Source organism: Xenopus tropicalis, chromosome 9, assembly GCF_000004195.4.
Source record: "Xenopus tropicalis strain Nigerian chromosome 9, UCB_Xtro_10.0, whole genome shotgun sequence".
NCBI lineage: Eukaryota > Metazoa > Chordata > Amphibia > Anura > Pipidae > Xenopus > Xenopus tropicalis.
Window position 1 is genome coordinate 77,124,692 of NC_030685.2, and position 12,650 is coordinate 77,137,341.

The 12,650-nt window shown below is 44.3% G+C and overlaps 1 protein-coding gene across 1 annotated transcript in view; it reads right to left on the reverse strand.

Moving 5' to 3' along the window:
- Positions 1–7,533, reverse strand: part of epc2 (enhancer of polycomb homolog 2) — a 39,098-nt gene extending 31,565 nt beyond the window's left edge. Inside the window, 1 exon segment of the mRNA NM_001005683.1 lies at positions 7,145–7,533. Within this exon segment, the coding sequence (NP_001005683.1) occupies positions 7,145–7,297 (153 nt within the window). The 5' untranslated portion in view covers positions 7,298–7,533.
- Between the last annotated feature and the right edge of the window lie 5,117 nt (positions 7,534–12,650).

Consider the following 12,650-nt stretch of genomic DNA (forward strand, 5'->3'; position numbering starts at 1 on the left):
GCTGGTGTGGTACATAGGCAAAGGGACTACGGGCAATTGCCACTATGGCTAGCATCTCCTAGGAAGGCTGGCTGCAAGTTCTCTTATTATTTCCCACAGCTGTAATATTGTATCATAGTGCCATTAAGTCTTTAACAGCTGGCCCAGTTGGGCCACAAATGGAATTACATATTCAGGCTGGCATCCCGTACATCTCTAACCACAGCACAAACACAGTTAAACGGCAGATCCAGAAAACAAATAGGCCAGATGGTGTTTTTCTGGCCTTGGCATGAATGAAATGTTTAAATGCCCATCTGCACCCCTGGGTTTTACCTTGCGCTGTTCATGAACCCTGCCCAGAGCAGTGCTTGTGTGCAAGAACTTCAAAACCTAGAACTTAATACTGGGTCCCCTGATCACAGAATACTGCTCAGTCACAAACAACACATGGAAAGAAGCCTCCCATTTGATTGCCCTCTTCTTCTGACTCTTAAGCTTTCAAATAGGGGTCACTGACCCTTACAGCCCCTAAACTATTGATTTGTGAGGGTAGAATTTGTTATTTTTTTATTTTTTATTACTTATATTTCTATTCAGTAATTTGGACCTTAGCAACCGGATAGCATCTGAAATTCCAAACTGGAGAGCTGCTGAACAAAAAGCTACATAATTCAAAAACCACAAACAAAAAAAAAAGACCAATTGCAAACTGACTTAGAATATTACTCCCTATGTCTAATTAAAAGTTAACTCAAAAAGTGAACAATTGCTTAAAGGATTACAAAATAGAAATAGAATCACAAGGCCCTGCTGAATCACAAGACCTACGACAGAGCTAGCGTAAGGAAAACCCAAGGTCTTAGATTTGATTATGTCTTCAAATATTAACAGCAATTTAATAAAAAATAATACCAGAATAATGCTGGCCCTTAGGCAATAGGTCTTTATTATAGGGTAATGTAAGTTCATTGGTTTTCACTTTCTGGATAACCTTATGGGCAAAAAGAGCAATGCCCTTCTGCTTGCTGACCTATAACTGCTACAGACGGCATAGTAATGATGTTGCCTTTAGTATCGCTTCCTATTTATTTACTATTCTTATCAGTCAGCAAACCTATCTGTGTATGAACCACTGAACTGGGCGTCAAAACATTCCTAGTGAAACACATGGGAAATACACAAGAAGTATAAACACATACACCTATTGCTGGATATAGCTTTGTGCTATGAGACTGTTCTCTGAGCGGGACGATGGGTTGATGATTACAGGTATGGGACCTATTATCCAGAATGCTTGGGACCTGGGGTTTTCCGTAAAAGGGATCTTTCCGTAATTTGGATCTCCATACCTTAAGTCTGCTAAAAAATCATTTAAATATTGAATAAACCCAATAGGCTTGTTTTGCCTCCAATAAAGATTAATTATATCTTAGTTGGGATCAAGTACAGGTACTGTTTTATTATTACAGAGAAAAAGGAAAGCATTTTTAAAAATGTAAACTTGATTAAAATGGAGTCTATGGGAGATGACCTTTCCATAATTCTGAACTTTCTGGATAATGGGTTTCCAGATAAGGGCTCGATACCTGTACTACAATACGGCATCAAGCATGGAGTGACAAACACCGCTCACTTGATGTATTATCTTATGGGCTGCATGGTGGGAGTGCATCAAATCAATCACACCTTGTGTCTCAACCCTTTCTCCTTCTAAATTGTAAGCTCTTTTGGGCAGGGCCCTCTTCACCTCTTGTATCGGTTATTGATTGCTTTATATGTTACTCTGTATGTCCAATATATGAAACCCACTTATTGTACAGCGCTGCGGAATATGTTGGCGCTTTATAAATTAAATGTTAATAATAATTATGCATAAGCCCTAGAGAAGAAGTTGTGAATTGTGCCCAGTCACAATGTTTTCAGTTGCTCTCTAGTTTGGAATTTCAGTCGCTATCTGGTTGCTAGGGTCTTGTTTACCTTAGCAACCACGCAGTGGGTTAAATGAAAGACTGGAATAGAAATAGGAGAGAGACTGAATAGTAAGATAAGGAATAAAAAGTAACCATATTAATATATTTGTAAGTACACAGAGAAATAGTTTTTGGCTGTCAGGGTCTGTGACCCCCACATTTGAACGCTAGAAAAATGTAGAAGTGGAAGGTAAACGGTGTGAAAAATATAAAAAATAATTAATGAAGACCAATTGCAAAGTTGCTGGAAATAGGACATTCTATAACATACTAAAAGTTAATGGAAAGGTGAACCACCCCTTTGACACTATGTGCTAATCCTACTAGGCGGAACAGATGAAATTAACAAACCAGCTTTAGCTTTAACTGTATTGGAGATATAACCTTTTATTTCCAATTGGTCTGGCACTAAGTAAAAACAACCCATTTCTCTAAAGCAGCTCAACAACGCACTCTCACTCTGTATTAATGACTGCATCTGATGGAGCTGTATGCTTGCTTGCTTTCAAGTAAACACAAGCCATAATACCCATAAATGGGAAGGCAGTTTAATGCCTTGGGTCAACATGATGGTGAAATCTCATTAAAATGAATAAAAAGTAAATCTGAAAGTCAAACAGTTCAACGACACAGTTAAGCGGCTACAGTATAAGAATGTTCATGGTACGAATATGAAAACGGATTTGGGTCAGTTCTGTTCTGGTTTCAGCATCTCATCAGGAAAACCCTGGGACACTGGGGAAAGTGTAGTAGAATCAGCAAGCACTTTAGTAGGCAGCCAGGCCAAACTATTATAGATAGCAATAACAGCAGTATGCCTTGAATTCTAATATCATTTAGATGGAGGATATGCAATTTATGCACTTACATCAGATACCTTATTTGAGTTATATGGAGAGGTTAGTGTGCCTTTAAATGGGTACTGCTAAGAAAGGAGGACACAGGTAATAAACAGAAATGGCTTCAGGCTCTCTGCACCAACTGGTGAATATATCAGGCTGCTTTCAGTTTCATATTATGGCAACAACATTCCATTATTCAAGAAGCAGAATAAATAAAGCGCCGCTGCTGAATTTCACATCTCTGACAAATGCAATTTAAAAACTTTTGCATTTCAACATTCTATGTTTTAGTTTAATTTTAATATTGATTGCCTACCACAAAAACTTTATTTCCCAAAGGTGCACACACAAATACCAGACCTACAGACCCCTAGCAGATGTACAGGCACTGCACTAGAATTTCAGCTATGTACATCACACACAGACACAACATAAGAGTCATATATTAAACAATGTACCTGTATATATAGCCAACCTAACTAAATATGCCTCAAAACATATTACTAAGTTTTAGACTGAGCAGGGCCTTGTACTAGTTAATATTAATATGTAATCTTTATGTTTAATTGCATACAACAATTTACTGTAATGAGCTGAAGAACATGTTAGAGCTTCATAAGTAAGAGTTGATAATAATAATAATAATGTAAAAATGTGCAGATATGGGATGCCTTATCCAGAAACACATTATCCAGAAAGTTCCGAATTACGGAAAGGCCATCTCCCATAGACTCCATTATAAGCAAATAATTCTAATTTTTAAAAATGATTTCCTTTTTTTCTGTAATAATAAAACAGTACCTGTACTTGATCCCAACTAAGATATAATTACCCCTTATTGGGGGCAAAACAGTCCTAATGGATTTATTTCATGGTTAAATGATTCCCTTTTCTCTGTAATAATAAAACAGTACCTGTACTTGATCCCAACTAAGATATAATTACCCCTTATTGGGGGCAGAACAATCCTATTGGGTTTATTTAATGGTTAAATGATTCCCTTTTCTCTGTAATAATAAAACAGTACCTGTACTTGATCCCAACTAAGATATAATTACCCCTTATTGGGGGCAGAACAGCCCTATTGGGTTTATTTAATGGTTAAATGGTTCCCTTTTCTCTGTAATAATAAAACAGTACCTGTACTTGATCCCAACTAAGATGTAATTACCCCTTATTGGGGGCAGAACAGCCCTATTGGGTTTATTTAATGGTTAAATGATTCCCTTTTCTCTGTAATAATAAAAAGTACCTGTACTTGATCACAGCTAAGATATAATTAATCCTTATTGGAGACAAAACAAGCCTACTGGGTTTAAATTAATATTTAAATGATTTTTAGCAGACTTGATGTATAGAGATCCAAATTACGGAAAGACCCCAGGCCCCCGAGCATTCTGAATAACAGGTCCCATACCTGTGCTGTGATACAAAGAAGTGAGTACAGTGGAAATGTCTGCTTGCATAGGAACCCACAGACTAAAGGGCTCATTTCTAAATGGAAATGAAAAGGGTTTCCAAGTTATTTGTAAATATATATATATTGACTGATCTATTATTATTCTCTGTCCTGAACTTAACATAGAGCACTGTTTTGGTAAATGAGCCCTTAAAACTTTTGGCTGTTAATAAGGATAAGTTATATCTGTACAGCAACGCAGAGACAAGAAATAAGATTTAACAGAATAACAAACTGAATTCCATGACATATAAAACATATTACAAGAATAATGTTGTATGGTGTATGATGTTTTGGCCAGTCCCCAAGGTAAGTACTTAGTAACAAAGCCACCTGTTAACTGACAAGAAACAGAACTGAAAAAATGCACAACACTCTCATTTGATATGGGTTTATTACTTCCTTTAAAATGCTAACATAATAAATCAATAAATATGAGTAACTAATTTACAAGTCAGGATGCAAATTGCTAATCCCAACATCAAGGAACATGGGGGAATATCTTGCCCATTTGTTGCATTATTCAGAATTAAATGAGGGAAATACTGACACAGCATATCTGTGCCCGGTACTAGGGTACAGGAGTCATTTGCAACAACATAAAACCAAATTTCAAGTGTTTAAAAAGTGTATTTTTGGACACGGTATGTACAACTGTTGTACTGTTAACGGGGTCCTTAACTTTTCAAATCTTCGTTTAATATAAACAATTTTCAATGTTTTAATTACTTGACCCCAGCTCTATGGGGCTATAATTTTATTGTTACACTGAATCGTGTATCTCTTTATTCACTCCTCTCCTATTCATCTTCCAGGCTCTCACTCAAACTACTACATGGTTGCAAGGGTAAAGGTCCCCATACACTATTAGATCCGCTCGCTTGGCGATCTTTACCTGATATCCCCACCTACGGGTGGGCGATATCGGGTAGCAAGTTGCTTTAAAAAAAAAAAATAATAATCCGATCGTTTGGCCCTTACATTTGCGGCCATGGGCAGTCGGTTCGGGGACCGCATCAACGAGCCGATGCGGTCCCCCAACCGACTGGATTTTCTAACCTGGCCGATCGAGATCTGGCAAATTTCAAGCCAGATATCGGTCTGCCAGGCCGCTCATTTCTGCCCATACACAGGCCAATTAGCTGACGAATCGGTCCAAGGTGTATGGGGACCTTAAACTGGACCCTAGCAACCAGGCAGCTGCCGAAATCCCAAGCTGGAGCGCTACTGAAATCTAAAGCATTCAAAGACAACAAGAAATACAAAAAATGAAGACCAAATGCATTGTCTAGAATATCTTCATCTACCTCATACAAAAAGGTGAACTAACCCTTCAAATAAACAATAGCAGCACAGGTGATTGCTATGGTAGGAAAGGCTGCCCTGTTAGGGGGCTCACACACTATAGGAATCATCTCTAACAGATTCCAAGACAAAGTCGCAGGCCGACAACAGCTGATGCTCAATTGCAATTGTAAGAAAGGTGGGCTCTGCAATTGAAGGGCTGCAAGCTTGAAATAAGGCGAAGAGGGCTCCGCTCTGCGCAGGCTGGACATCCCTGAGGACCCAGGACAAACGCCCTCGGTGCTGAATGTACCACAAGCCGAACACTACTGAGCAGGAAGGAGCTCGCCAGACAAACCAAGCGGACGGGAACACGTCCATCCAATCAGCGCAGCTTGCGTCACACGGGGGCGGGACATAATTTGGCGCTAGCGGGAGCTTGTGACAGCAGGATCAGGCGCAGCCAATAGCAGGGTGCGAGGGGCGGGGCCCAGCTCTCATTCAGGAAACACATCTCTCTGCGCTTTTACTATCACACACGCTTGTAAAGCGGCTCCGTACGGACCGCCGTGCCCTGGGCCAGCCGTGCAGCTTCTCCCGCCGCACCATTTCACTTACGTGCGGCATAAACCAACGTGAGGCTGAACTACCACTCCCACTTGGTACCCACAAGGGATGCTGGGAGACGGAGTATCAGCTGCTAGTGTTATGAAACACAGCTGGAGAGTCACAGCTGTAGCAGATGCTCTTGGATTCCTATAGACACTGAGAGATGCCCTGGGAATACTGGAGCCCTGATTTAAAGGGCAACTAAACCAAGAGCTTTTAGTATAAGGCTTTGCTGGCTGCAGGGGTCCCTTTCCCTCAGCCTCCAAACACAGACTCCTCCCCCAAAAGAAACATCTTTCTACTTTAAAGGGGAAGAAAAGACTCCCCAATATCCAACCTAGGAAGCATGAGTGCGATACAAAGGGAAGAAACAGTGGAGCAGAAAGGGACAGACATTGCTTCCCGCTGAAATTACAGTAACATCTTTTGAAGATGTCTAATGTAGGAAAAAAAGTTACTTATAATTATATCTACTTTCATTAAAGTGAGGGTTTGTATCCCCTTTAAATAAAAGCGTCTTGGCAACCAGACAGCAATTTAAAATAAAAATGACAGGGGTTCAGAATGACAAAACGCGAATAATAACACACACAGACTAATACACCTAGTTGGCTACTGTCTATAGGTAACTATGTTTAGGGAGAACTTCCCCTTTAATAACACTGACAGCAGTATCAATAACACACACAGCTCAAGCCGGCAACAGAACTGCAGCCGCTGCGCTACGCTTCCCCCAACGCCGCTTCCTATTCACAACACCACTTGCGCCTACGTCCCGATCCCCATCCCACTTTGACGTAGGGACCGCACGCAACAACATGGCGGTTGCCGCCAACTACGCCTGCCAGAGCCTTACGCCAACCAACCCTGACGTAGCTAGCAGGCAAAACAGCGACCCCTACGTATCCCGTCCGGCGTAAGAGGCATCCTGAATACCAATCTCCCATTTACAATGGAGGGAGGAGGGGGGAATGAAAAAAAATATATATATTACATACCGATTCCTCCTCCTTTTCCATCCCCGTCGGCATCTGCGGCACGGCCCGGTTGATAGAGACGCAGTCATTGAGGTCGGGCATGTCTTTGCCGCGGTAGATAGGGAGAGGTTTGGCGGCGTCTAGCGCCCGCGCTCGGAAGGAGAGTTTGCTCATTGTCTCACACAAACACCCGACGCGCAGGGGAGGGGGGAGGAACAACAAAAAAAACACGTAAAAATCTCAGTCAGAAAGACCAGCCGGAGCCGCACGGTAACGTCCCCTGTGGACTCATGGGGACCCCGGGGTGCGAGAAGGGGCGGAATGCGGCGGCTCGGGCGGCGCCTCCTCGTTCCTAGATCCGGGCTTTGTTGGCTCGATCCGCTCCCTGCGCCATGGCAAACATGGCGGACATTACCAAGGCGGCGAGCGATCCCGTCAGGCCCTGCGCGCAGCAGCACACATGGGAGGGGGACGCGCGTAGTAGCGACGGCTCGGGAGCGCGCAGGGCGCGGCCCCGTGCGCCGTGGACGCGCTCTGCATGGTAATGTTTACTTGTGATACAGCCTATGTACACATATCATATATAATAATATAGATAATATAAACTTATATAGAATAATATAAACTTGTATAGAACAAGCCGCCCCTGCTGAAAAATATACGGATATTTGTAGTCATGAAGGACAAGGAATTCTGAGGTAAATTATAATACCTTTATAGTTGGCAAGGAGGGTACATTATCTGTGATGTTTTAGTCAGTCCTGACAAAAATGACATCAATAAGCAATTATACCCGATAACATCGTTTTATAATTTACCCCACTGTAAAATAGAAGGAGAGTCACCAAGGAGTCCCATATGCAAAGAAAAGCAAAGCATTCTGTCACAGTAGCACAGATCCTATCTGATCCCCCCCATTGTAAGCAGCAGTCCTGCCCTGCTTTATGGCTGAGATTCTAGCTATCTGTATAACAGAGCATTCTGTCACAGTGGCACAGATCCTATCTGACCCCCCATTGTAAGCAGCAGTCCTGCCCTGCTTTATGGCTGAGATTCTAGCTATCTGTATAACAGAGCATTCTGTCACAGTGGCACAGATTCTATCTGACCCCCCCCCCCCCCCATTGTAAGCAGCAGTCCTGCCCTTCTTTATGGCTGAGATTCTAGCTATCTGTATAACAGAGCATTCTGTCACAGTGGCACAGATTCTATCTGACCCCCCCCCCCCCCATTGTAAGCAGCAGTCCTGCCCTGCTTTATGGCTGAGATTCTAGCTATCTGTATAACAGAGCATTCTGTCACAGTGGCACAGATCCTATCTGATCCCCCCATTGTAAGCAGCAGTCCTGCCCTGCTTTATGGCTGAGATTCTAGCTATCTGTATAACAGAGCATTCTGTCACAGTAGCACAGATCCTATCTGATCCCCGCATTGTAAGCAGCAGTCCTGCCCTGCTTTATGGCTGAGATTCTAGCTATCTGTATAACAGAGCATTCTGTCACAGTGGCACAGATCCTATCTGATCCCCCCATTGTAAGCAGCAGTCCTGCCCTGCTTTATGGCTGAGATTCTAGCTATCTGTATAACAGAGCATTCTGTCACAGTAGCACAGATCCTATCTGATCCCCGCATTGTAAGCAGCAGTCCTGCCCTGCTTTATGGCTGAGATTCTAGCTATCTGTATAACAGAGCATTCTGTCACAGTGGCACAGATCCTATCTGACCCCCCATTGTAAGCAGCAGTCCTGCCCTGCTTTATGGCTGAGATTCTAGCTATCTGTATAACAGCGCATTCTGTCACAGTGGCACAGATCCTATCTGATCCCCCCCCCCCCCATTGTAAGCAGCAGTCCTGCCCTGCTTTATGGCTGAGATTCTAGCTATCTGTATAACAGAGCATTCTGTCACAGTGGCACAGATTCTATCTGACCCCCCCCCCCCCCCCCATTGTAAGCAGCAGTCCTGCCCTTCTTTATGGCTGAGATTCTAGCTATCTGTATAACAGAGCATTCTGTCACAGTGGCACAGATCCTATCTGATCCCCCCATTGTAAGCAGCAGTCCTGCCCTGCTTTATGGCTGAGATTCTAGCTATCTGTATAACAGAGCATTCTGTCACAGTAGCACAGATCCTATCTGATCCCCGCATTGTAAGCAGCAGTCCTGCCCTGCTTTATGGCTGAGATTCTAGCTATCTGTATAACAGAGCATTCTGTCACAGTGGCACAGATCCTATCTGATCCCCCCATTGTAAGCAGCAGTCCTGCCCTGCTTTATGGCTGAGATTCTAGCTATCTGTATAACAGAGCATTCTGTCACAGTGGCACAGATCCTATCTGATCCCCGCATTGTAAGCAGCAGTCCTGCCCTGCTTTATGGCTGAGATTCTAGCTATCTGTATAACAGAGCATTCTGTCACAGTGGCACAGATCCTATCTGATCCCCATTGTAAGCAGCAGTCCTGCCCTGCTTTATGGCTGAGATTCTAGCTATCTGTATAACAGAGCATTCTGTCACAGTGGCACAGATACTATCTGATCCCCCCATTGTAAGCAGCAGTCCTACCCTGCTTTATGGCCGATATTCTAGCTATCTGTATAACAGAGCATTCTGTCACAGTGGCACAGATCCTATCTGATCCCCCCCCCATTGTAAGCAGCAGTCCTGCCCTGCTTTATGGCTGAGATTCTAGCTATCTGTATAACAGAGCATTCTGTCACAGTGGCACAGATCCTATCTGATCCCCCCATTGTAAGCAGCAGTCCTGCCCTGCTTTATTGCTGCGATTCTAGCTATCTGTATAACAGAGCATTCTGTCACAGTGGCACAGATCCTATCTGATCCCCCCCCCCCCCCCATTGTAAGCAGCAGTCCTGCCCTGCTTTATGGCTGAGATTCTAGCTATCTGTATAACAGAGCATTCTGTCACAGTGGCACAGATCCTATCTGACCCCCCCCCCCCCATTGTAAGCAGCAGTCCTGCCCTGCTTTATGGCTGAGATTCTAGCTATCAGTATAACAGAGCATTCTGTCACAGTGGCACAGATCCTATCTGATCCCCATTGTAAGCAGCAGTCCTGCCCTGCTTTATGGCTGAGATTCTAGCTATCTGTATAACAGAGCATTCTGTCACAGTGGCACAGATCCTATCTGATCCCCCCCCATTGCAAGCAGCAGTCCTGCCCTGCTTTATGGCTGAGATTCTAGCTATCTGTATAACAGAGCATTCTGTCACAGTGGCACAGATCCTATCTGATCCCCCCCCCCCCATTGTAAGCAGCAGTCCTGCCCTGCTTTATGGCTGAGATTCTAGCTATCAGTATAACAGAGCATTCTGTCACAGTGGCACAGATCCTATCTGACCCCCCATTGTAAGCAGCAGTCCTGCCCTGCTTTATGGCTGAGATTCTAGCTATCTGTATAACAGAGCATTCTGTCACAGTAGCACAGATCCTATCTGATCCCCCCATTGTAAGCAGCAGTCCTGCCCTGCTTTATGGCTGAGATTCTAGCTATCTGTATAACAGAGCATTCTGTCACAGTGGCACAGATCCTATCTGATCCCCCCCATTGTAAGCAGCAGTCCTGCCCTGCTTTATGGCTGAGATTCTAGCTATCTGTAAAACAGAGCATTCTGTCACAGTGGCACAGATCCTATCTGACCCCCCATTGTAAGCAGCAGTCCTGCCCTGCTTTATGGCTGAGATTCTAGCTATCTGTATAACAGAGCATTCTGTCACAGTGGCACAGATTCTATCTGACCCCCCCCCCCCCCCATTGTAAGCAGCAGTCCTGCCCTTCTTTATGGCTGAGATTCTAGCTATCTGTATAACAGAGCATTCTGTCACAGTGGCACAGATCCTATCTGATCCCCCCATTGTAAGCAGCAGTCCTGCCCTGCTTTATGGCTGAGATTCTAGCTATCTGTATAACAGAGCATTCTGTCACAGTAGCACAGATCCTATCTGATCCCCGCATTGTAAGCAGCAGTCCTGCCCTGCTTTATGGCTGAGATTCTAGCTATCTGTATAACAGAGCATTCTGTCACAGTGGCACAGATCCTATCTGATCCCCCCATTGTAAGCAGCAGTCCTGCCCTGCTTTATGGCTGAGATTCTAGCTATCTGTATAACAGAGCATTCTGTCACAGTAGCACAGATCCTATCTGATCCCCGCATTGTAAGCAGCAGTCCTGCCCTGCTTTATGGCTGAGATTCTAGCTATCTGTATAACAGAGCATTCTGTCACAGTGGCACAGATCCTATCTGACCCCCCATTGTAAGCAGCAGTCCTGCCCTGCTTTATGGCTGAGATTCTAGCTATCTGTATAACAGCGCATTCTGTCACAGTGGCACAGATCCTATCTGATCCCCCCCCCCCCCCATTGTAAGCAGCAGTCCTGCCCTGCTTTATGGCTGAGATTCTAGCTATCTGTATAACAGAGCATTCTGTCACAGTGGCACAGATTCTATCTGACCCCCCCCCCATTGTAAGCAGCAGTCCTGCCCTTCTTTATGGCTGAGATTCTAGCTATCTGTATAACAGAGCATTCTGTCACAGTGGCACAGATCCTATCTGATCCCCCCATTGTAAGCAGCAGTCCTGCCCTGCTTTATGGCTGAGATTCTAGCTATCTGTATAACAGAGCATTCTGTCACAGTAGCACAGATCCTATCTGATCCCCGCATTGTAAGCAGCAGTCCTGCCCTGCTTTATGGCTGAGATTCTAGCTATCTGTATAACAGAGCATTCTGTCACAGTGGCACAGATCCTATCTGATCCCCCCATTGTAAGCAGCAGTCCTGCCCTGCTTTATGGCTGAGATTCTAGCTATCTGTATAACAGAGCATTCTGTCACAGTGGCACAGATCCTATCTGATCCCCGCATTGTAAGCAGCAGTCCTGCCCTGCTTTATGGCTGAGATTCTAGCTATCTGTATAACAGAGCATTCTGTCACAGTGGCACAGATCCTATCTGATCCCCATTGTAAGCAGCAGTCCTGCCCTGCTTTATGGCTGAGATTCTAGCTATCTGTATAACAGAGCATTCTGTCACAGTGGCACAGATACTATCTGATCCCCCCCATTGTAAGCAGCAGTCCTACCCTGCTTTATGGCCGATATTCTAGCTATCTGTATAACAGAGCATTCTGTCACAGTGGCACAGATCCTATCTGATCCCCCCCCCATTGTAAGCAGCAGTCCTGCCCTGCTTTATGGCTGAGATTCTAGCTATCTGTATAACAGAGCATTCTGTCACAGTGGCACAGATCCTATCTGATCCCCCCATTGTAAGCAGCAGTCCTGCCCTGCTTTATTGCTGCGATTCTAGCTATCTGTATAACAGAGCATTCTGTCACAGTGGCACAGATCCTATCTGATCCCCCCCCCCCCCCCCATTGTAAGCAGCAGTCCTGCCCTGCTTTATGGCTGAGATTCTAGCTATCTGTATAACAGAGCATTCTGTCACAGTGGCACAGATCCTATCTGATCCCCCCCCCATTGTAAGCAGCAGTCCTGCCCTGCTT